This window comes from Xenopus tropicalis, chromosome 2, assembly GCF_000004195.4.
Source record: "Xenopus tropicalis strain Nigerian chromosome 2, UCB_Xtro_10.0, whole genome shotgun sequence".
NCBI lineage: Eukaryota > Metazoa > Chordata > Amphibia > Anura > Pipidae > Xenopus > Xenopus tropicalis.
Window position 1 is genome coordinate 86,304,572 of NC_030678.2, and position 26,414 is coordinate 86,330,985.

A 26,414-nucleotide genomic window follows, 5' to 3' on the forward strand; every position below is an offset into this window, starting at 1 on the left:
GTTAATGATGAATGCTATGCTAACATTATAGGGCACCCTATACACCAGTGTTCCCCAACCAGTGGCTCATAAGCAACATGTTGCTCCCCAACCCCTTGGTTGTTACTCCCAGTGGCCTCAAACCAGGTGCTCATTTTTGAATTTCTGGTAAGGAGGCAAGTATAATGCCAAACAGAGCCTCCTGTAGGCTGCAAGTCCACATAGGGGCTATCAAATAGATAATGATAGCTCTCATTGGCACCTCCAGGAACTTTTTTCATGCTTGTGTTGCTCCCCAACACTTTTTCCACTTGAATGTGGCTCACAGGTATAAAAGGTTGGGGATTCCTGCTATACAACAAACCAGATAGTATCATAGTGACTATAGTTTTGTTACAGTCATGTGGGCAGAGCTGCCAGCCTTAAAGCTTGTTAAATAAATTTACAACCAAAGCCTTCTGTGTGTGGGTCAAGACTTTACTGAAAGGTGAGCAGCATATAATATGTACGTGCATTCCCAAATGCTTATTTGCAGCAGGCACACTGTGGCTTCAGTATAGCTTCTGACCATCTGGAGGCTTGAAATGCCACAGTACCAGACATATGGATAGGACAGTTTCAAATGCCATGGTATCAGGATGTTGCGCTTAAACAAAAGACATGAAAGGATCAAGTTTTATGTTGGTTGTAAAGGGTGAGATATTATGGGATACCCTATTCCTTAGTTGATTAAAGGGCTGAAATCACTATTTATTGAGCTGTTGGTGCTCCACCTGAGAGGCAGATTGAAGTGCTAAAGGTCCAGATGCTGAAGTAGGCCTTATCTTCTGGATTAAGCCAGGACCCAATTAACAAACATTAGATATTAATAGTCAGACCCTGTCATAGTACACCGTAGGGGTTTAAGGATTACTAAGCAAGGGCAGCTAAGTGCCCAAATTTAGGACAGTAGTGGGATTAATATCCCCCAGTAAATATTTGCTGAGTGGGTTGGTGGAGTTGTGGGCACCCTTGCGTACAGTGCAATTACTGCTCTGCTGGATAGCTTTAACCTGTGGGTAAGACTTGGCGCTTTCTATTGTGTTCTAACTCATTTTAGTTTGTTATTGTATTGTATGATACATCTGCATTGTTGTCACTTCTGCTATTGAAATAGCAGATAATTCAGCAACAGCAGCAGGTTTAATAAAGAACATCTTTAAGAATCACTGGCATGCAAAGGAGTTTATTTTGAGGATAAAGTTCAACTGCAACACCCTCTCTCCACCAACTGGCAAAGCCCAATCTGAGTCGCATGTAACAGCTACTTTGCTAGAAGTTGGCTTCACCCACCTGGTTTGAGGACAGGAGGTTGCAATATTGTTCTCTGTCCACATAGGGTCTCAACTTGGCTGCTATTTTACTGGCCTAGCTGGCAAAATAGCAGCTGGGCCAGTGCTACAAATTTACCAACAATACCCTCTTGTTCAGCCCTTGCTTGCCTTGGGTGCCCATAACCTTAGTCCCAGCACTGTTGTCAGGAATGAAAGTTTAAACAAATTTAAATCTACCACACCCTGCCCAAATTCAGATAGAGATTTGTAGTGAAAGTGAGAAAATCCAATTGAGTTCAAAATCTCCCATAATCTCCTGCAGGAAATGTAATTTTTTTCTAATAAACCATGTGCAATAATCACAATCTCCATTAAATACAAAATTAATCGCCCACGGTAGCAGAGATTTATCAAGGGCGACTAATCTCCCTTTGGGACATTGTTTACATGTACATGTTAACTGTTCTGTCTTTTGTACCCCTCTATTCTGTAAAGCGCTGCATAAATTGATGGCACTATATAAATATTAATAATAAATAATAATAATAAGATTTACCTGTTCTAGTAAAATAGAGACTTCTGCTTACACTCTCATTATAAACACAGCAAGTGTGTTACCTTTACTTTGCGCTAGGCTGTTAAAGGGGTAGCCTGGCAAAGAAATACCTTACCAGGCTACCCAGAAGGTAACAGATAATTTGGTACAATTATACACACACATAGTGGATTTTGGAATGAAAACTTTACTATGCTTTTTATGCAAAAACACGCCTTCTGTGCACACTGATGGGCCAATGCCATGCCAGTGAGTGAGCACACAAGATGGAGAATATGGGAGTGGAAGAACCTAAGAAGTAATTTTTACACAAAAATGAGAAATAGGTCAATACAGTACTCTTTTATTACACAAATTAATTTTATCAAAGTTTTGTACACACGTGAATATTAAAATGTGCACGTGCCCAAGTCCATGCATGTATAGTCATATTTTCTAGATATTACATTTGCCATAAAGAGTTTGAGTTCTGTGGCTGAAGATACAAAAGATCACCATCTGAGGATCCTATCTACAAACTGGCTTTCACTAACATACACTCTGGAAGTGTCCCTGTGAAAAGACAGAAAATGCTTCAAGAATTTAGCATGTTCATACATTATGCACAGATGTTATATTCTGTTGCTCTGCTACTGCATTTTCACAGTCCATCCATCAGGGCCAACAGATCATCCCCCTTACTGGTACTTTGAACACATGATTCCTCTGACTGGAACGCCCCCATTATCCGAGAAAGTTCCTTATTTCGTTCTTGATCCTGAAAAGAGAAAGAACACAAAAAATATTGGGACAAAGATTATCCTCATTGCTGCCTGTCTATTGTGTTTCATTTAAAACACAATATAGCACAACATATTATACACCAAGTACACATACAGTATAAATATTGCAGGTATACTCAGCTTTTGACCATGCAGGTACTACGAATAATTTAACATTAGAAATGATGGGCAGAAAGTAGGACAGGTCTAAGAGAAGCAATCAGTCCTATAAACTAAAAGGAAAAAAATCTGCACCAGCTAAAAAAGACCTCTGTCTGAAGAAGGACGTGGAGTGAGCGTGGAGGTTCACTACTGACTTGAGAGTCAGTCGGACATGCAAGTGCTGGTGGGCACAGGCCACAAAAAAGCCCTGTACTGACCGCTGCCTATAATTTTCACAAACTAAAAAAGGGGTGGGGGGGAATAGCTTATTCCACAGAGAGTGAACACACTAATTAGGGGCTATTGTGCTTCTCCCACTTCCTTTCAAGACACTAAATTCTCCCCTCACCTAAACTTTTGTCACACCAAAGCAGTAAGTGCTGTTTGCTGTATTTAGGCATAACATTAGTTACAAGAGTTCTGTATTTAAGTAACTTGCAATCCTATAATTTATTGGGAGATTCGGGTATAAAGTATGTCATATAATATTTGCTAAAGGGCCAGGATAGTGTACAACTAACTGGCCACCTAAACAGACTGAATATCCAGTACTGTAATGTTAAAGTATTTTAAGCTTTCAAAATGGCTAAAAAGCTATGTAGGGAAAATAAGTTATTAAAAACAAAACTATGTGTGATCTGTAAGCACTTTTATGTAGACATTAGGTGACTGCATTTAATAAACCTAACCACTTGATCACTCTGTGAAGAATCTTCACAGGTAAGTTTAACTAAATAATTAAAATACAACATGTAGCTAAGGTTGCGACCTGGTCAGTATTTCACCAGCCTAGTTAGTAAATTACCAGCCAGGACCAGGGCTGTTCTTATACATTTATTGTCAGTGTAATTGCTAAAACATTTGTAATCCCCAGTGATAACGTCCCCAGCACACCCCAATTCCCTCCAAAACCCTCTTGCCACTCTCCTATTAACCTCAAACAGCTCTCTTACCCTGCCAACTCACCAAATCTTCACCAGATCTGGCCTGGCTATGTCACAGCTCTACTCCTTTTTAAGCATCACATCTCCTCCCCTTTCTAGCCCCACCCCCATGTCATCCTTCAGCCTCCCCCCATCCTCTATGCAGGCTGTTATTGCCACCAGCAAAAGGTGGCAACCTTTTGTAGCTTATACCCACATAAACCTATTAAAGGAGAGGTATATTACAATGCACCTCCTCCTAATGGCAATAGAGTAAAACCCGCCTTTTAAATACAGAATTGCTAACATAGGAAAACACAGAGGTTCATGTAACTCTCATGTAACAAAACATGTCAGGGCAGCTAAACTCTTCTACTGATGTTTATATGTAGCAATACCTTTCTGTCATGCATTCATATTTTTTACTGTTTTGGATAATCTCCCGTTACGGTGTGCAAGGCTTTTTCTATTTCTAACATTTTGTTAGGGAATCTAATGTGTAGAACCTTACATGGTGTTCTATGTCCCTGATCAATTCAAAACTAGCAACAGCCCTCTTTAGTACTATGCTCACTAGGGATGCAGCGAATCCAGGATTTGGTTTGGGATTCAGCCAAGATTCAGTCTTTTTCAGCAGGATTTGACCAAATCCAAGTGCCTGGTCAAAATGAATCTGAATCCTGAATTCTGAGAACTAAAACTTAACTAAAGAAGTAGGGTATAAATGTTGCACATTATGTTTTGGGTTCTGTACCAGCCCAAGCAACCACAGCCCTTTAGCAGGGAGGATCTGTGTCTCCAAAGATGCCCCAATAGCTCCCCATCTTCTTTTCTGCTGATTCACAGTACATGATCTGTGTTGCTGAAAACACTGAGTTTAGGGACTGGTGCACAATATACTGTACATACAGAATATAAATGTCACAAAATAACGCTGACAATTAATACATGGCAGCTCAGAAACCAGTTCAATTAGCATCAGAATTTAATAATTGATAAATATAGATATATATGACAGGCCAGCCTCATATTCTGCTTGATAATTTGCTATGACCCTCAGCTTTGCTTCTCAACAGCTGCTCAGAGACATGTCACAATTGAGTGTCACAGACACTTTCCAAGATGGGGAGCTCCTGTGCTAACTGTGAAGACCTGGATCATTGTTGCTTTTGAGATGCTGAAACTTTAGGCTGGTGTGCGGTTCTCTTTAACACCTCCGCAACCTAATTTGCATATGCTAATTAGGAGTTGGTTCCGTTTTCACCCAAATCTTTATCAAAGGATTCAGGGTTCAGCCAAATGCCAAAATAGTGAATTAAGTGCATCCTGAAATATGTAGGCGCTTTATAAATAAATGTTAATCATAATAACATAATGTTAATAATCCCTAATACTCACTCTTTCTCACTCTGTGCAACAGATTCTAATACTAAACAAAATAAACATTCAATAAAATTACATTAAAATACAAATTCATTTTGTATCATCTCATCAAATCTTTTTTAAATCATCTGGGTTTACGGTACTAGAGTTTGCTCATTAAGGTTGCCACTTCTGCATCCTGGTCACCTTTTGCTTAGGATGTGTATTAGCCCAGTCCTTAGTCCAGCTGCTCCTATGTCGGTGTCAGACATGCAGCTTTGGTTGCTTTATTAATGTGTGCAAAGGACCTGCTTCTGTATTTTTTCCCATTTCTAACAAGCCCATCACTTGTGCATACTGTTCCCTTTTGTTAGCCTTGTAGTCGCCTCTTTGAGTCTCTCTTTTGTTTTATTCCATCAGGGAGACATTTATCCTGCTTGTCTGCCGGGACCTCCAGCAGACCATGACACTCATTTAATGTCTCTTTGTGCTAAAGAGATCCCTGCAGAGAAGGTCTCTTCTCCATCTGTTGCGAATACCTTCTATATCATGCTTTGGCTACATACTCTGGCTGCTTCATGCCTCAGATATTCACAGGCATTGTCTGCTTTTTATCGCAGAAATTAGTAAAGTGCTCAATCAGTGGCAAATTTATTATGATGTTATAAATGGGTGGGACAGCTATCTTTATGCCCAGGTTACTAAATGGACCTGTAAGCCAGCTGCTCCCTTTTGAAACTTGTGCCCCAAATGGGATGAAGGATAGTCCTTCTGCTGTTGGATGATTAAGGCATGAACAACACAATGCCTCCCTTACAGTGAAGATTTAGATCTCTCTTTATCTCCTTCCCTGATTGCATGTGCACTGCAAAGCTGCTGCAAATAGCACTGCAACTCATTAGTAGTGATTTAATGATTTAAAGACATAACTGTTCAGTTAGTTTGCTTCTTTTCCTGGCCTGTCTGCTGAGGATCAAAGGCAAACTAACTGAACAATTATGTCACATGTGGCCTCCCTTCAAGTTGCTGGATGACTAACAGGTTACAGAGATGCAAAGAAGGAAAAAGCTCCAGCCTATATAGATTGCATTATTGACCAACTATATTAAAAAAAACATTTTTTTGCACAGCCTTTTTACCTAGTTTGATTTTTACTTTGAACGTTTTTTTTCCTTGAAGGTGTTTCCCAGTTAAAGGAACAGTAACACCAAAAATGAAAGAGCTTTAAAATAATAAAAATATAATGCACTGTTGCCCTGCACTGGTAAAACTGGTGTGTTTGCTACAGTAACACTACTATAATTGATATAATAAGCTGCTGTGTAGCCATGGGGGCAGCCATTCAAGCTGTAAAAAAGGCACAGGTTACATAACAGATAACAGATAAGTTCTGTAGAATACAATAGTGTTTTATCTGTTATCTGCTATGTGCCTGTGCCTTTTCTCCTTTGAATGGCTGCCCCCATGGCTACATAGCAGCTTATTTATATAAATTATAGCAGACTTTCTGAAGTAAACACACACCTTTTACCAGTGCAGGGCAGCAGCCCATTATATTTTAGTTACTTTTATACACTTTCATTTTTTGGTGTTACTGTTCCTTTAAGTGAACACCATTCGCAGAAGTGTTCTGTGGTGCTTTTCGGCCAAGCAAAATGTGCTAGGCTGAGAAGTGCCATATGTGCCATTAACTCTCTCTTTCTGCAACTAAAAACAACATCACTGAATTGTGTTTTTTTTTTTTAATAAATTCAGTCTTTTAACAGCTATGGCATGACCTGAAATATAATTTGTTGCAACTGTGCCACCTACTTCATTTGCTTGAATGCTGATGACTTTATAGGAGAGCTCTTCTGGTCGTAAGAGTGCTGCATTCCTTTAAGCAATCAAAAGAAATAAAATCAGAAATTAACAGTTTAAATTCTTGTAATAGATTAAATCCTGTTGTAAATTTTGAATGGTTGTATTCATAACAACAATTCAAAAACACAATGTTTGGATACTGATAATGGAAGAATGCTACAGAACACGTGCAGGCCTTACAGAAGATGAAATGCATATGCGTTTGCCCTGCATAGTATTTTTTCCAATACAAATAGAAAGGGGGTATTTCTTTACAAGTGAAAGTTTCACAGGGAGAATATTTCTCAGCAACCAATACCATAGTAGAGCTGCCTGCTTTGGATAAGGACTTTTGACCAACATGCATAATATTTTAAAGTATTTTTGTTCTTTTACTTTCATTGTCCTTTAAGTATCACAGAAGAAAAAGCTGCATGTCACAGTGCAACAGACAAAATGACTAAAAAAAGCAGAAATCAGCAGTCACTCACTCTTCTTCTTCATCATCATTAAACAAGTTCAGTCGAAAGCTGTGATCACTACCGGATGTTTTTTTCAGTTCCAATCCACCCATTAGTTGTGCTAAAAGATTTAATTCTTCCTTTGCTAATGGATTTGGTGCAACATTTTCCTACAAAAGCAAAATATTTAGTTTGACAAAAAAGGGATTCACACAAGGCCAATGGCAAAACATTGTTGGACCAAGCCACCCCAAAATATATGTGCAGGCCCTCTCCCCACTGCCCTTACCTGCAGTGGACGGCATAGGCACAAGGAAGGCGGAATCATACAACAGACCCTGTGACCGTCCAGGCCCCCTTCACCCCCTGACCCTCCCTGTAATTTGCTGTATGGTAGTTACACCAGTGCACAAGACATGAAGAAATTGTCAATAAATGTTAAAATATTCAGCTTCTCAAAGAGATCACTTTGTAGGTAAAATTCATATCCAAGAACTGGATTATCAATAAATAAGAAAAAAGTACATTCTGGGGCCTAATATCATAAAGACTAGGTGAACTAATAGTCAAAGCAAGTGTGATTTTCTTTGTATTAAAACATAATGCACAGAGCTTTCAATTCTAGGTTAGCACTGCACATGTGCTACAGGTGTTTAGGCATCCCTGGTTAAATTACCTTTTTTATGAAAAATCAACAAAACATTTAATTTAATTAGATACGATTGTATTTTAAAGCAGCACCTCTTGTGTGTGGCAGTTGAATTCCTTCCATCTCAAATATCTGCCCCTTAATCATAATGCCAAAAAAATGGTAGTAGGTGAAATCCATGTTGTAAAGCACACTTGTGCTTTAAGACATTTAAACCCTACATTTTCCTACCACATATATAAGTTGGGCATATCTCCCCCACCCAGACCCCACCATTTGTACTGCCAATGCCAGTCCAATCACATTTTCATAAAACAAATAGCAGCTTTCACCTGGCGCCCATTTTCCCTCAACATTATCAGTGATGTTTACTTCTGCAAACAGCCCATGCGCACTATTAAGTTCAAGCAATGAAGAATGCAGGCTTACACAGGCAGAACTTACTTTCATAAAAAGATGTGCTTGGACCGAGCACTGTGATGGTTAAGCTGAGTTCAGGACAGGAGTTTAGGAGAAAAAAACATGTTTCTCTAGCAGAATGCACAGCTAGAGCTATGGAAACCATCTCTTCATTGGCTGCTGGATTGGAGAGTCTGTTTAGTAACCTGAATTGAGAAGAACTGAGCATGCTCAGTTAGCCAAGAGCAGTGATCCCCAACCAGTGGCTCGTGAGAAACATGTTGCTCACCAACCCCTTGGATGCTGCTCTCAGTGCCCCCAAACCAGGTAGTTATTTTTAAATTTCCTGACTTGGTGGCAGCCTACTGAAAGCTGACAGTGTGCATAGAAGCTACCTAATAGCCAATCTTAGCCCTTATTGACTGTGGCTCACAAGTAAGAAAAGGTTGGGGACCCCTGGCCAAGACCCAAAGCCGGTTAAAGAAGAAGAAGGAATCCCAAGTAATAAAGGGGATACTGCAGTCTTACTATTAACCTTTAAACAACAGGAGTGGCAGGTATTTAAAGGAGAAGGAAAGGCATGGTGGTATTTTACTGCTAATAGATTACCCACAATTGTGCAAGCTAGAGCGCTATATTTAATCTGTAGAAAGCTTTACCATACCTGAGTTAACAGCCCTGGAAGCTCCCTCTGTTTGTTTAAGATAGCAGCTGCCATTTTAGCTTGGTCTCCGTAGCTTCTGTGCTGCAGCTCCAACTGCTGGTAGCTCAGATTTCACAGCACAGTTGGGAGGGGGAGAGAGTTGAGATGGGAGGGGGAGAGGAGAGAGCTGCGCAGACTTGTGTCGTGCCCTAAAGGATTTTACCGGGAGAAGGAAGTCTGATGTGTACACAAAGAAAAAAAAGAAATCCTGTGTTTCTTTTGATACAGGACTTATGGCTGTATTAGACCTTTCTAAAGAAGCTTACTTCGTTTTTAACTTTCCTTCATTCTTTAAAGGTTTCAAAGAGGCTGTTCGCCAATTATTTTTTTTGTTGGGGTTTACATGTCGCTTAAAGAGCAATGTATATTACCTTCAAAAAGAATGTTACAATTGTTTTGACTGACCTTTGTATGCGATGCTGAACTTTTCAGTGTTCCAGACATGTGGGTCTCCACAGAGCGGCTAACACTATACCTGGGGACATGATACAAATATCTGTAAGTTTAAATCATCTAAATGTTTCCTGTCTTCCTAAACACTGTAGGGCTCATGTAAGTCCGCAAGTGCAGCTGTGGTCCCTGCAGAAAGTTGCACCCTCCTTGCACTTCTGCATAGTTGCCCCTGACATTGCAAAGTCCTTCCTGACTTTCGTTCTGAATTCTGCGCTGTTGCACCTATTGGCACAGGGGAAGCCTGGAGCTACTGCCACCTCCTGATCAGGCGGTAGCTCCAAGGTTCCCTTGGCACCCACATCAAAAGCAGCAGCACACATATGCCTAAAAAAAATCAGGCAAAAATGTCACTTGAAAGTTGAACACTGGCAATGATGCCAGAGGTACTTCAGCGCAATTGTGTATTATTTGTAACAAAATGAGCTTGTAGTTTCTGTAATTTTGTGGATGCAAATGAGACGGGCATAGCACAATTGCATCGAAAGCATCCTTTGCATCATTAATGATGCTGAAATTCTGCGAAGAAAATTATGCATTGTGGAAAAAAATGCCAATTGCATTCAAAATTGTATATTGCTCACTGCACTTGCAGACATACATGTGCCCTTACACATACAGTATATGGTGGAAATGTTGCCCTCTATGTTAAGGTGCAAAAATAGCATAGAATCTGCACATGATATGTATAAGCCAGGTAGTGTGATTACAGTGCACCTATGTTCTGACCACTACCTATCACCCAGGAGAATGCAAGTCAAAATTTAAAAAGCATACTGCCCAATAGTCCTCCTATTGTTTATTAAAACTTTTGGCTCACCTAATCAAATATTTACTCAGTCACACTTACTTCACATTTTCTAAAACAGGCAGCCATCTCTAAAAAGGTTTTCTCCCTTCCTTCATACTGCACATGTGTTTCTTTCCCTCCCCCCTCCCCTCTGCCAGATCCGCTTCTGATTGGCTGGTGGGCATGTGTTGCTCAGAACAGGAGACAGGATCAAGTTACACACATGCTCAGAGAATAGGAAGGCTGCCGCTGGCAGCCTACAGGAAGGACAGAGAGATTTCAGTGATGTCACTATAGTCTTCACACTGCTGTAGGCTGCCAGCACCATATCTCAAAGAAGCAAGCAGGGATCTGGAAATTTAGATATGCAGTAAGTACTTAAAAAGAATGCCTTTAGACTTACTTTTAATTTATATTAACCTTTCATTGTCCTTTAAACAAGGGTACAAACAGGGTACATGGCCAACAGTTGAATGTTTGCAAAGCAAAACTTTTGTAAATTACATTCCAGCATTTGCCAAGCATATCACTTACATGTTGGTTCCTAGCTTCAGAACTCTATCTCCAAAGAGGTCATAGGATCCTTCTCGAAGAGGACTTATGTAACTTCCACCATTCTGAAACTGCACTCTCTTAACTTCTTCACCTTTGTAATTAAATATTCTAAACAAAAATAGTTGTGAGTTAATTCATTATTTTTAATGAATGAATGCCTGCAATGATTGTATAGAATTATCATTGTACCCATACCAAATGATTATAAGTTCTAGGTGAGAACTATCCAACAACAGATATGTTCAACATTTTTTTTATGCCGCCCTAACCTTGCCAGGTACCAGGTGTTAATACCTCTATATTGTAATTTTATTTTAATCAGGATCATGATATAGTGGACAAAGCTAGACAGTGTTCTTCTAGAGCGGTGTTCTCCAACTTATCACATGTAGCGGGTCAATTATTTTTCATATAGCATGCTGGAGGGGCGAATTAAAGTAAAATGATGATGTCATAGAGTGAAGTCTATGAAGCTTTTGAGCAGGCTGGTAGCCATAAAAAGCCTTTGGAGGGCCACACCTGGCCCACGGCCCTCCAATACGACAGCCCTGTTCTAGAGGATAGATTAATTGTGTAATAAGAAAGTAACTAAACCAGCACCCTACACTAAATATGAATGTTAATAACATCTTTCTACAAAAGCCCAAATAGGCTTCAGCAAAGACTGACCTAATTAGACCAGGCTCTTCAGTTCCCCAAGGAACAGGACCAGATGTGGGAAGTACAAAGCGTCCATTAGAATTCTGGACTTTGTCCTTCAAAAATATAGAAACCTGAAAGGGAAAAAATATAGTATCTAAACTAAAATCATGGATAAACATCATTCTGAAGATATTTTAATGGATTCCACAATGGGATAATATGTTTCTTATATTTTATGACTTAGTTCAGTGTTTGGCTGAAGCTGAACTCACTCCAAATTAAATTAAAAATTATTAATTTAATATCTTAAAAGACAGTTAAAACAATTCATCTGTATTATTACTCCCAGACATTCATCTCCAAGTAAGGTCATTCAGGATGCATTAGCAACAACCATGACCCATGCAACATCCAGCTCTATTATAGCACAGATGATAAGAAGAGTTTTTAAAAAGGAAAACTTGTTAGAAAGAAGGATGGTGCCAATAAAAGGGCCAAACATAATACCTAAGCACCAAGCTGCAAGAAAGTAACAGATGGAGCACATTATGCACTGTATCATTATCTGTATTAGTTATCTTACTCTTATGACTCTTACGTATTAATGAGTACAACATTAAATAGGTACTATGGTTTATGCAAATCTCTTAAAATCCCCAACCAATCCACATAACAAATATTCTATTGTGCATGTAGAAGAAACAGTTTATTTCTTAACAAAAAGTTCAAAATAGACATGTGAGGTCAGTGGATTTCAGATATACCCTTATATGCATGTCTTGGAAGAAGATCAGAAGAGTTTGCCTAATAAGCTGGAACTCTCCAGATGGCAGACAAGTGTACATCTGTAAGAGAAAAGGGATTCTGGTTAGCTTAAGTCTAAATTGTACCTTTTTATTGTTTTACAATAAACCCATTTTTTGTGAGGAAGAGGTATTTGTATAAATATTTGGGGAACTGTGACTATTATAAAAAATTCACTGAACGGCAATGGATGTTTAAACCTGGTAGTGCTTTGCACTACCTGCATAAAAATAAAAAAATAAACCCCCTATTGTCACTATCACTGTTTGGGCAAGTAGTTTATGTCAGTGGCACTTCCCCTTTATAAAAACAAGCAAAGGTATTTAATCCCCACTGAAATAAATTGAATAAATCAAGTTTTTGAGTAAAACTGCACTAGACTGTGGAAAAATCATATGAACACTGTATAGACATTAGCTTACTTCTTTTCAGATGTTCTTAGCACAGACTGGTATTCTTGCATAAGTAAAGGAAAATAAAATGTACTCAATTGTGCATGCACATATGACCAAGCCCAAGTGCAAATGGCTATAAAGTAAGTAAATAGAACAAGATTATTTTGAAGGCTGGTTAAGAATTCTAATAGCTAGCAAGACACCTTAGTTTCATTATCAGAATTCCTTATTAAGTGGTTAAAATTAAAAAAAGAAAAAATAATAAAGATAACACTTTTACAGCTATTTACTTTGTTTTGGATTGTAGGACACATTTATATGTAAAAATAATGTATTATTAGTAGTAGTATTTATAGTATTAAATTATTATTATTGTTATTATTATTGTTATTATTATTAGTATTATTATTAGTAATAATAATAATAATAATAATAATAATAATAATAATAATAATAATAATAATAATAATAATAATAATAATAATAATAATAAGGTAATTATTAGATTTTTACATTGTCCAAAGAAATATGGGCAAATGTTTACACATGGTTTTTTTCCAGCTACCCTGTGAAATGTACACAAATGGCTTTATATTTTTCCTTTTTTATTTATAATTAAAATATTAAGGTTGTCAAATATGTATTCAACTATAGTAAAGGGCTAACTTTCATGTTTGGTGGCACAAATATGAGTAGAAATGAACTTACATCAATAAGCTGCCGAAACGTCTCATCAACTTGATTAAGGATGCTTGGTGAGTCTCGGATGAAGTCCTTGATAGCATCCATATGGTTAAAAGTGACAAGCAGGATGTCCCTGGGACGAGGGCATAACAGAACCTGGTACTTGAAGGCCATGGTCATTAGGTCATACAGCTAAATTAATCAATTCAAAACAAAAGAAAGTATAGAAAAACTTTAATTGATTTGCTGCAGTTACGTTTTAATTACACTTTTAAAACTCTCTTAACTTTTGAAGTGTCTCCATCTAGGATTAGAGCACTTATTGCAATGCCACAGTTCCATTCTGTAAGATACCTTATCCATGCTTGCTTGGTTCAGTCTCATGATAGAAGCATGTGCTAAACGATCAAAGACAGTTCTCAGGGCTTTCTTAGAATACAGCTCTTGTGGCTTAAAAAGCTCCTCCATAAACTTCTTGTTGAACATCGTGGTGATGATATCATTCATAACTATGAAATAAAAAAAATTTGAAAGTCTGCTGATGCGAAGAGAAGTGAAATGCAATACCTGTTTAATCTGCTATATGACTGAGATTCTAGATCTATATTGCAGAGCATTCTGACCCAATATATGGATTTATTGGCACTGACTAAGCAAGACAAATCAAACAACGCCCTGTAATATTATAAAAGATTAACACTGATTTATCAACAGAGAACTGCATAGTACTAATTGGTAATCACATTCTAATATTAGGTTTCCTTATTAGTGTACCTCACCTTTCATCCTCAAGGCTCCTCTTAGGTCCATACTAGAAGCCCCAAAATTTTATCCCAACAAATTTATGAGTATATCAGATTAGTTATTCATGACTATGGTTTATACTTGTGGCTTCAAATATGATATTTATTCCAAATTAATTCTTGGGTGATGATCGCCATCCAACTCTACATAAACCATAAGGTATGTATCCACAATGTGACAGATACAATATGCCTCTTTGCAGTAACCTGCTAAAAAATTACACTAATCAATCACAGACAGTTAACCTTATGATCTATAATTTCTTTGAGCCTGTATGACAATAGCATAAGACCTATCGGCATATATAATATGCATTTGCCCCAAATCATACCCTAACTCTCCTTCATATTGGTTCTCCCAGGGGATAACCTCTTGATTAATTGACCATCATGTTATAGAAACCACACCTGATAGCAGTATCTTACCAAAACAAATTGTAAGCAGATACGTGCACACAGTTAAGATTATAAGCATTCACTTGTTTCTTTCCCCACCAAAAAAATGTATAAGGTGTGATGTGTTCATTTTAGATCATTTGGACTGGCATAGTGGGGCTGGGCATAAATCCTTAATTATTTTTATTTACTGAAAGACCTTTTGCTAGATTTATCTGCAAGGCTAGGCAATTAATCCCATCCACAACTGTTTATAATCTACTAATTAGAATATCCTAAACAAATACCATGTGAATGTTACTTTCAATATACTCCAAAGCCTTACATGTTTTTCATAGTCAATATCAAGGACTGTGATTTAAAATAAACCCTAGCTCCCAAACCCAAGAAGCTCCCAGGAGTCCAATTAATAGTAACTGGCTGTGGCATCTTACAGCAGCCCGTCTGTTATTTGCTAGAAACGGGGCTTGGTCAATCAATATAAAATAAAATATTTTGCACTTTGTAATTGCACAACACAAAAAAAAAGTGACACCAGAAAGAGCAGCAACATTCCCTGCCGTTAATTACAAACAAGGTCTTAAGGAAGGAACAGGTCTTAAACAGATTTGCACAGTAGTGTCATAGTTTGAGAAACAATACACAAACCTACCTATACCAATGTCATGGTTACTGCACCATCTGCAGGCTAATATAGTGGATGAATTTATGATTTTATATGTCATCTAGTTTCAACTTCAAAAGAGTGATTTCCACTTGATTTACATATGAGAGCCTTCTTTTTTTCCGGAAAAAAGCACTGTGATGCAGGAACAATTGCTTATCTTTACATAATTACATAGTAAATTTGGGTTGAAAAAAAGACAAAAGTCTATCCAGTTCAAAATGACCCACAATGTATGCATAAGTATGATGACAATCCTATGGGGATTGAAACGCGTAGATAGGGTGATTAAATAAACAATATTTTTTTCCTACATCTGGATGCCGTGAGTGCTTTCTACAAATGAGCTTTCTATTTTCTGGACAGCACCCGGCGAGTGCCTGTGAAGCATTGAGTGCCGATTCCTTGTGGACCATATATATATATATATATATATATATATATATATATATATATATATATATATATATTACACATACTTATGCATACCTATCAATTCACATATATAAAAATTATATAAAATATAAACATACCTACACTATATTAACTGTAGATCTTAAAGGAGAAGGAAAGGTAAAAGCTTTATCAGAAAGGTCTATGTAAATACAGCTATAAGCACTCACAGAAAAGCTGCACTGAGTCCTCTATCAAAAGAAACACAGGATTTCTTGTCTCCTTTTTGTATACATGTTCTTCGGTATCAGACTTCCTCTCCCAGAAAAGTCCTTCATTCCCGGGGCCAGAGTCTGCACAGCTCTCTCCTCTCTCCCTTCTCCTGCTCCCCCTTCCCATAAGAATTCACTCCCCCTCCCATCAGAATGTGTGATCTGAGCTACCAGTCCCTAGAGCTGCAACAAGGAAGCTACTAAGACCAAGCTAAAATGCCAGCTGCTATCTTTAACAAACGGAGAGAGCTTCTAGGGCTGTTTACTCAGGTATGGTAAAGCTTTCTGCAGAATAAAGATAGCGTTCTAGGTGGCACTAATGTGGGAAATCTATTGACAGTAAAATGCCAAAATGACTTTCCTTCTCCTTTAAGATAACTATAGCCTTGGATATTAAACTTGTCCATAAAGTCATCCAAGGCCATCCAAGGCATTAACAGAATCTGCCATCACACCATTATCCGGCAGGGTATTCCGCAGCCTTACTGCTCTCACCGTGAAGAACCATTTCCCCTCTAATGTACTTATAAAAAGTAATCATGTCCTTCAAAGACATGACATCAAACATTCCAAAAGAATGCTGTGTAAGAAAATAAATTCATAAGTTCATTTGATAACAACTAATAGACCTGGAGTTCATTCCTAAGACAGTAAGACCTAAAAATCTATATAAGATACAAGTGTAAAGGGTTTAAAATTAACAAAAACAGGCACTTCATCTATTATAAAAATTGTAATTTTCCAACAGATTTAGAGCTGGTGACCAACAGATGTCCACATACAGAAAAGCTGTATTTTCTAGGAGTGTAAAATATAAGACTACATTTCCATGGCATTAGTAAAATCCCATCCATTAAAAGTGGTAGATGTTGATAGCATGGTTCATTATTGCTCTACTACTTTCCCTGCTCGCCATCTTCTTCGACACTCTTGCCAATGTCTGTCCCCAGAATGCCCATATCTACCTACTGTTAACCTGGCCATAAATGTGAAGATCCACTCATTTGGCGAGGTCAACATGCAGATGCACATTGCAAAAAGCCAGCTTCAAAGTTTTTTTTAAGTTTTTAAGTCTTGAATTCATAGGCTTTACTTGCAGTATTTTGCAGGAATGAAAACAGCAGCATAGCCACAATGAATAAAATTATAAAAAAAATATATAAGTTCTATATACAAATACAGCAAACCAGCAGATAAGAAAAAGAATACTAAATATATAAGCCATTAAAAAGCAAACAGTTATTAAAAAAGCTAATTTTACAATGTTAAGGACGGAATACTAATTCCAATTTCAAAAATTCACAATAGACATCTTTAAAGCACTCGCAAACAGTAATGATATAATATTGGCCGACTGGGGAAAACTGATGTCTTAGAAACCTAGTTAACTCTTTGCATGCCTTAGAGCAAACAATAGAGACAAGAAGTGAAGCAGCAATGCTAGGTAAGAACTCAGAGAAGCTCTCTTAAGATGGCCATACACGTAACGATTTTTCTCTCCTTAGAGATCCAACAATTTTGTAAAATTATCGTAAGATCGGTGGGCAACAAATGATTGTACATGTAGTGATTTTTCATCACACGTTGGTCAGAAAATTGTTTGGGCAGGTTAAAAAATTGTAGTCGTTAAAATGTATTCATTGTCCAATTGTTTGCAGGGACATGCAGGCAGCTATTCACAGTTATCCTAGCTTCAACTAGACGATATAGCTTAAAACGGACGTTTTCGTTGATAGACAAAACTATCTTTTAAACGACTGTTTTGAGATAAGTTTGGTTGTACAATAATGAAAATATCTTTTAATCTAAACGTGTATGGCCAGCTTTACCTACCAGCTCACCCTACCTCGTTTTCTGTCCTGATCTGTCCAGCCAGCTAAGAGAAGCAGACAATGAAACACATAAGTAAAACAGAACAAAACTTTAAACCAAAATTCTTGCAAGAAGGATAAAATGTATAAAATTACATCTATACAACAGCAACTTTACATGTTACATGGGGATACTACGTGGCAAAGATGTTAAGGATGTAAGGGAATGCATAGCATCAATGTGCCCAACAGCAGATTAATATTTCCAGTTCTGGAATTAATATTGAGGAAGTCGAACAAGTGGTATCCCAACTGCAGTTTGCATCCCCCAAAAAGCAGTTTGAAAATAATGTTAAATGTATTTCAAATGCTGGAGGGTCACAGTATGACAACTACAATTTCCTCTAGGCTTTAGGTGCCATTGCCTTAAGGAAAAGCTGAATGTCTATAAAAAAAAACTGCAGTATTTATATTACTATTTGTATTACTATTGGGACTATAAGTCCCAATATATGCAACAAGTTTGTTTAAATTTGGAGAGCACATATACCTGGTAGTAGAAATGTAGTGGAAGCATTGGATAGGCATAACATTATAACTGCAGGGTATAGCTCATCTAATCACAGCTCATCTAATCACAGCTCTAAGGCAGAATTACTTCAAAGCAGTGGTTCACCTTTAAAGAGAAACTGACACTGCCTTCGCAAGCTATATATAATTTTGCCTTAAACGGCACTTATCACCACTAGATTGTTTCACCCACCAGAGGTGCAAGCTAATAGAGCACGCACTCAAGTTGGAGGAAACAATAGTTTTTTGTTATAGAAATTTCCCCGCACCATTGATGAGCTACCCACACCGGGAAGGGATTAGCCTGCACCTCTGGTGGGGGAAACAATATAATGGTGAAGACACACAGAGCTACTGAGTAGCAGCTACTTGTCGTGGTTATTTAACTCCAGAAAATACCCTGCCATAGACAATACTGAGAATTGCCTCTGCTAAAACATACATAGAGACAATTATCAGTAAATGATTAGCATTGTCTATTTTAGTTGCCTTGAGAGGAAACTTCTGCGACTTTGGCAAATTGCGGCGCCGTGTATTCCATCCCACTGGCGATTTACATTCTAGCCTGCGACAACGGAGATTTGTTGCGGCGCTAAAGCTGAAAGGTGCTAGATGCTCCCCACTCTATTGGAAACCAGATGTCAACAAGCAGGAAAGTCTTTTGTACAAACAAATAATGTCCCAGAACTCTGATGTCCTCTTAAAACATATGGATTGGGAAAAAAATTTAGGACAACCAATTTTACAGGATGAATGAAAAAATGTCCTTAAATACAGCTATTAAAGAAGCAGCATTTAAAGTAGTGACTAGATGGTATATCACTCAGGAAAAGAAACATAAAACTGACCCCCCCAACTTGCTTACAGACATTGGAATTTTTTTTATATAATTAAAGGCTTTATTTAAGGGGTGGTTCACCTTCAAAACTAAATTGTTTATTTGGCTTTCTTTTCACTAAACAAGTATTTTTTCAGTATATTTGCATTACCAAAAATAAATGGTTTAGGAGATATCCACTTGCAAATGTCTACTGCACCACAATAAGCTTTCTGAAAGGTCTTCCCGGAACAGGGGTTCACAGACTCTCTTTCTCAGTCTTTCTCAAGCCCTGCGGAAACTTTGTGTGAGGTAAAACATGCTCAGGAGGACTAAGAAAGAGTCAGCGAACCTCTGCTCCAGAAAGATCTTTCAGAATGCTTATTGCGGTGCACTAGAAAAAAAAACTAAATCCCCTATGTGTGTTGTGTTAACATCCTGACTAAATATCAACAAACACAAAGCAGAAAAATATCTTTGCCAGTCAGAGAATAGGAAAACCAGTGTACACCGAATGAAGCTAATCTTGAAACAGTGAAATGATCCAGGACACCCATCCACACTAGTAGAGCAAACAAAGCATTTAGTCCTAATATGTGTAATTTATGGAAGGATGAAACTCTGAGGGACCCATTCTATCATAAAAATTAGGGATGCGCCGAATCAAGGATTCAGTTTCCGATTATGTCAAGATTCAGCGGAATCCATTGTCCTGGCCTAATTGGATCTGAATCCTTAAAATCATGTTACTTTTCGTCACATAAACATGGAAGTTGAATTTTTTTGCCACTCAATGAGCACGGTTCTTTTTAACCCTTCGGTAGCTTGATTTGGGAAGAAGAACTGAAGCCCAACTAAATAAGTAGTATAGAAATGTAGTACATTGTGTTTTGGGCTTCTGTGCCAGCCCATGACTACCCCACTCCTATATCAGTAAAGATCTGTGCCTCCAACAGATTCCCCAGTAGCTCCCCAACTTCTTTTCTGCTGATTTGCTGTATATGCTCTGTGCTGCTGTCAGTTACTGAGCTTAGAGACCGACTCACAATATACTGTATATATAGAATATAAATGTCACAATATAAGGCTGATTAGTAATTAATGCAGAAAATTACTACATGGCAGCTCAGAAACCAGTGCAGTTAGCATCATAATTTAATAATCAACTGTGTAACATCTGCTTATATTACAGGCCAACCTCATTTTCTGCTCGATAATTTGTTACAACCCCTAAGCTTAGCTTTTCAACAGCTGTGCAGACCCCACTGAGCATGTGAGTGTGGCAAACACATTCCAAAATGAGGAGTTCCTGTGACAACTGTAATGACCTGGATCATTGCTGCTATTAAGATGCTAAAACCTTTGGCTGGTGAATAAGTCCAGTATATAAAACATGCCATTTTTAGGCATATTCATTTTTAGGGTTTAGTGCTCCTTTAAGATTTGGATTCGGTTTGTTATTCTGTGAATCTTTCAAGAAGTATTCAGGGGTTCGCCTGAATTCCAACCTACTAACCTGGTCACGTCTGACAAAGATAGCAAATTTCTGTTGTCCTCAACCAATATTCAGTCAACTGAAATTTGGTCAAAGTTAAGTCAGATATTAACCAGGCATAAAAATCCCATCAAGAAATAATCACAACCAACCATTGACATGTATGGAAGCAACTAGTTAATACACTATGGCTGGTGTTGTCAGAATTTAATGGCCTTTGGTCTGTGTATAAAGCCCTAACACAAGAAATTTGAATGATCAAACTCCAGGGGGAGCCCACATTACTTATAGGGTCATATGCAACACAAAATTAAAATTGGATGCACAATCTATCCATGTGTGGATAAACAATATTGTAATGATTGTCCTGCACAGCCTTAAAGAAGAAGGAATGTTACAATCACTGGCGGTGCCAAATGTTAGGCACTCCAGAGTGATTGTAATCACTTACCTGTGCTCCTGAGCCGTTGCCCTTGTCAGCAAAAAACTGCACCAGTTTGGGGTACCTGCGCTCAAGCAAACCTCTTCCTCCTGTCGTCATTCTTTATTACCCTGGGGCTGACGCATGTGCAATACAGCTGAAAAAGCTGGCTTTTTTGTTAAAGTCCGGCTTTTCAATCTACGGTGCATGTGCAAGCAACGCGAAAACATAAGAAGGAAGAGGATCAATCACTCAAAGGTACCCCATGCCGGATTACCAGTTAGTTGAACTGAAGAAGTTGCTCGAAAGAGTTGTGAAACCTCTTCAATGATTACTCAACAACTCCCGTTGCTCTAGATTTACTTATACTAGACACACCACGACCTGGGTGAATGACAACCTTTATAGTCATTACTCCGTATCATTTACTTCCTATAACGCAAATTCACATAAGTCCATCAAAAGCCTTGCAGCTGTACAATCCTTGGTCGTTCCAATGATATCCTCCACCTCTCTGAAAAGCCAGAGCTGCTGCTGTAAACTGCCATAGTCCATTGTTTTATATTAGGTGAGGAGTTTGTACCTTAGTATACATGAAATGCCTAGGGTCTATATTGAATCTCAGTTCAGACCTGCATTCCCCTATATCTAAACCTATAGATGAGGTATTAAAAATTGTGTTTTCACAGACAGGTCCTTAAAGCCTATTAATTCCACATATTGAACAATGTTATTTAACAAAATATAAAAAGCTCAACCCCAACCCAACCCTTACTATGTATATGATTGTTTCTTCTTAAACAGCGTCACTCTGAGTGTTAACAATATACCATGTGTCACTCCAGCTGTTTAACATCCCCCAGCATCCCATGATAACAATACAGATGTCATTGTTTAGCACCAATGTCCAGCATAACTTGCTATAACAAATAATAACAGTATGGCAACAAATAAAACCTCCTTAGGTCACTGATACAATACCATTTTCTAGGATTTGATAAAGGCTGACATTTTACAGGCTATATAGGAAGGCACCAAAAGAGTACAACAATTCTGTTCTTTGGACTGACCCTTAAAAGAAGTACAAAGTTTACTATAGGTCTAGTCACCTATAAAGACCAAAACCACACCTGTAACAATCAATTAGCAGGTAGCATAAGCTGGGCAAACTTTGCACCCTTTATTAAAGGGGATGTTCATCCTTATGCATAGAACCTAGTTCTAAAATGAATGAATGAAAAGCAGCTAAGAATGTATGTTTAGTTTCAGCAATATGTAACATACTATTTTACTCGTAAGCACCTCTATAGCTGTGCCAGTGAATGCTATATTTTAAGTGCAGGTCCTGGAAACATGGAGGGAGAGTTGGGGGATCCATTTACCGTGCAAAGGCCACATAATTGCAATGTACCAGGGAATCTATGTGCACAATATAAAGAATCAGAAGGATGAAGGAGCCTGCCAGTAGATACGCAATAGTGAGGTGACCTCACGCATCAACACATGAGCAGCTGCAGTGTTTGGAGCAGTCAGTGCTTTCCTTAAGCTTCATCTTGTGGTAACTTACGTGGCCTATGGGAGGAAGCTACTGGGGTCATTGACCCCCTTTGTGAGTAGGTGTCTGCATCCTAAAGGTGTCTGTGGTGCGGAATTTCAGAGGTTAATATCTTTTAACCCAGTGATCCCCAACCAGTGGCTCAGGGGCAACATGTTGCTCACCAACCCCTTGGATATTGCTCCCAGTGCCCCCAAACCAGGGAGTTATTTTTGAATTCCTGACTTGGTGGCAAGTTCTGGTTAAATAAAAACAAGATTTTGTACCAAATAAAGCCCCGTGTAAGCTGATAGTGTGCATAGAGGCTCCCTAATAGCCAATCTTAGCCCTTATTTGGCTCCTCCATTAACTTTTATGATGCTATTGTTGCTCTACAAGTCTTTTTACATCTGACTGTGGCTCACAAGTAAGAAAGGTTGGGGACCCCTGTTTTAATCCTTGCATTTTTATTAATGGATGTGAATTAGGGATATGTTTCAAATGGCATATTATTTTTGCTGACGGCAACATTTGTATAGGTTAAAATCTCCTTTACATTTCCCCATATGTATTCTGAAAAAGAAAACTGCTATGTCCTGTAGCCTAGCTGGCAAGGCTGTGCCTTCACTTATGTCACATTTGCAGCATAGACTCTGAAGAGGTGATGCCAAACGGCTTGACCTATTGTAATAAACATGATTACATGATAAAATTGCTGCTCACCCTTTTTGGCTTTGTCCGGGGGAATATTCTGAGCCCGCAGCCGCTGATCCAGAATATACAGCATTTCTCCACCAAGGTTGATGAAGAGAAGAGGTAGTGTGCGCAGAGACATGATTCCCTATAAGAGCCTGGAGACTGGATACAGCAGGGCCCTATGGAAGAGAATGGTGCTGCACTAAAACGGAACAGAGACGGACAGAAAACCTAATATTATTATAGACCCGCTTAGTAGGTCCAACAGTTGTTATCGGAACTCTAGTCCACGAAAGACCTATCATTAATACAGCAGCACCAACCCACCCCCAGTGCCAAGGCTGCGCCACCACAGCGCTTGATTCCGGATTCCACCAATCAGAACTTCGCAGGCCCTTTAGTTGCCGACGCTGCTGCACTGTTGCTAGGCCACCGTCCCTATTGGCCAATCAGAAGGCACTTTGCAAACGTTGCTGTCGTCGAGCTTAAAGGGAAATAGACCAAACCGGTAGCTTCTGGTTGTCATCGAGTGAAACGTTTTAGTAACTTCACACTTAATATATTGCCAAATGACGGCCCAATGAATGGAGGGATAATTTAGGAAAGCATGTATTAAATGCAATTAATTTTTTACGCAAATCCGCATGTTTCCTACCCATGATGCAATTTTTTCCCCATAATGCCGCATAAATTGCTTGGCCGTGGTTGTAGAACTGCACTTGTGTTTTACAATGAAATCAGACGTGTTGTATGTCTAAGCTTTGTATTTGCTTCCCGTGCTCTGGATGTATCTAATGACACAACCAATTATTGGTAACTGCTACACCAAGGTCCTAGGCAACTGCACTGAAAGATGTGCAGAAATGGACACCGTTCCTAAAGGGAGCTAGCAGGAGCATGGGGGTTTGCCTCTGCTGGCAGTGGGTCGCAGTTAGGGCTCCCTCAGGAAGTTTGGGGCCCCATGCAAGTTATTTATAAAGGTCTGGTACTTGTAGTCATACAAGTAGGGGAAAGAATGGCATAAACAAAGAGAGGCAATGGAACACAGGAGTGTGGGAGGAGAGAAAAAAACCTGATGGTGCTGTAAATTCCACTTAGGGGATCAGGGGTATGGAGGAGGGATTGGCACATTAGATTTGGGAGTATGGAATAGAGCAGGGGTCCTCAACCTTTCTTACTCGTGAGCCCCAGGAAACACAAGCATCTTAAAAATTAATGCAGGTGTCAAATAAGAGCTAAGATTGGCTATTGGGTAGCCTCTATGCACACTATCAGCTTACAGGAAGCTTTATTTTACTAAATCTTGTTTTTATTCAACCAAAACGTGCCACCAAGTCAGGAATTCAAAAATAACTACCTGGTTTGGGGATACTTGAGACCAACATTCAAGGGGTTGGCGAGCAACATGTTGCCCCCAAGCCACTGGTTGCGGATCATTGGAATAGAGATAAATGGTAGATGGGGACTGCAACTACGAGAAAGGCAGTGCAGCACTGCATTGACATGGATTAGCCGGGCCCCCGTGCTGTCAGTAAGCTACAGGCTTGGGAAGGGAGGGTGGGAGCTCTGGTGCCTGCAGGTTCTTTCCCCTACACAGCCTTCCTTACTGCTCTTTAGTCTCTGAAGTTTAGTCCTGGTAAAGCTGCACAGGGATTGGGTGAGTGAAGTTTGAACTTCCTATCCTATCCCATCAGTGACCAACAAGCTAATACAAGTAAATGCAGGACAGCTGGGCCCCCAAGTTCCTAAAAACCCACTGGGCCCAGGACACTTGTCCCCCCTCAGTCTCAGCAGCAAAAAGATCCCCTGCTTTTACTAACTGGTTGGCTGTTTGAATGCAAATGTAACCCCCTTTTTTGGCTGTAAAACAGACAATGTCCAGCTAGATTGGCTATAGAGCATGGGGTACACTGACCTCTTAACACACAAGCCTTAACTATGTTAAAGGATCAAGGGGGAGGTGTAGTGCAACACACTTATGCTGTGTGCTAAGATAAGAAATAGAGGACACCAAAAGGTTCTTGCAGCAAACTCAATCAGAACTGGTTGCAGCTCTCTAACCCAGGGGTCCTCAAACTTCTTAAGCAAGGGGCCATACCATGGCCTCTCAGACTGTTGGGGGCCCCCCGGACCTTTTTGATAAAGATCAAAAGCAAACCAACTGAAGTTATGTCCCATGTGCCCCACCCCCCCCTAAAGTCAATGATTACTGACATGTAAAATCTAAAGAACTGCAAAGGAGGAAGTAGTGTGCTGGCTATTATGATAGACATTCACTCACTCCACCCTTTATGGATTACATTTTTGGCTAGCTATATTAAAGTGATACTGACACAAAAAAAACACTTTTCAAATTATGAATCTACATAAAAAGTTACCTATAGGTCATGTTGATCTTTTTTCACTGTTAGGGCTGGTTTTGTATGTAATTGTTGCTTGAAGTTCCTATACTTGACTGTTTTGCCAACCTGACTGTCCCTTCTCGGCCTGTCAGTTACAGCTTCTAATGCTAACGGCCTACTGCTGCACAAATATGGCTGCCCCCTCATAGAAGAACATGGGGAATCAGATAAGGAATGGAAAAGCATCAGCAAATACTTTTATGGCAAAATTATAAAGCTCATGCAAAGACAATGTTATGATAGATGTAACAAAGGATTAATTTCTGGTGTCAGTATCTCTTTAAAAACATTTTTATTTTGCACAGCCTATTTACCCAGTTTCATGTTTCGACTGAGTAGTTTCTTTTAAATGGATGGCCCACCACCTAGTAGTGTACACTACTGTTTTCTCCTTAAAAAGGAGGACATATTAATCATTCTCCATTTTGTGTACAAATACACAAAAATGAGAATGATTGATTTTTCCTCCTTTTTGCCAGCATACAATTTGATTTAATAATAATAATAATAATAATAATAATAAATGTGTTAGTACCACACTTTGGACAAAATATGTAAACTAACATGCCAAGTTAAGGCCCTTTATTGTAGGCGAGTCCTACACTTCCTATTAACAGTCTTTAGTGTAATTAAAATCATTAATACCCTCAGTCACACTGTTTGCTGGGGGACTAATGATTTTGTGCACTACAGAATAATAGTGTAGAACT

At 38.8% G+C, this 26,414-nt stretch overlaps 1 protein-coding gene across 4 annotated transcripts; it reads right to left on the reverse strand.

Moving 5' to 3' along the window:
* Nucleotides 1-2,171: 2,171 nt before the first annotated feature.
* On the reverse strand, nucleotides 2,172-23,719 carry oscp1 (organic solute carrier partner 1). Of its 4 annotated transcripts, XM_012956792.3 has the most exons (12): nucleotides 23,630-23,719; nucleotides 23,330-23,504; nucleotides 17,805-17,834; nucleotides 13,785-13,939; nucleotides 13,455-13,622; nucleotides 12,312-12,392; nucleotides 11,575-11,678; nucleotides 10,885-11,013; nucleotides 9,516-9,585; nucleotides 7,390-7,529; nucleotides 6,869-6,932; nucleotides 2,172-2,605 (listed from the first exon to the last, which is right to left on the reverse strand). In XM_012956792.3, the coding sequence occupies exons 2-12, from the start codon at nucleotides 23,439-23,441 to the stop codon at nucleotides 2,489-2,491; spliced, it is 1,170 nt and encodes a 389-aa protein (XP_012812246.1). In that variant the 5' UTR covers nucleotides 23,442-23,504; nucleotides 23,630-23,719; the 3' UTR covers nucleotides 2,172-2,488. The 4 variants fall into 4 exon arrangements, with proteins under 4 accessions (XP_012812246.1, XP_012812247.1, XP_012812245.1 ...); XM_012956793.3 differs by lacking the exon at nucleotides 17,805-17,834 and having other exon boundaries at nucleotides 23,630-23,717; XM_012956791.3 differs by having other exon boundaries at nucleotides 23,330-23,689.
* Between the last annotated feature and the right edge of the window lie 2,695 nt (nucleotides 23,720-26,414).

What these genes read in the sequence shown, in the direction of transcription:
- oscp1 (XM_012956792.3), bottom strand. Translation starts at nt 23,441, where the DNA reads ATGTCTCTGCGCACACTACCTCTTCTCTTCATCAACCTTGGTGGAGAA. An exon ending in ACCAAGCAAGCATGGATAAG is followed by an intron (nt 13,623 to 13,784) that starts GTATCTTACAGA and finishes TGATTAATTTAG; the next exon opens with CTGTATGACCTAATGACCAT. An exon ending in TCCAAGACATGCATATAAGG is followed by an intron (nt 11,679 to 12,311) that starts GTATATCTGAAA and finishes TTTCCCTTTCAG; the next exon opens with GTTTCTATATTTTTGAAGGA.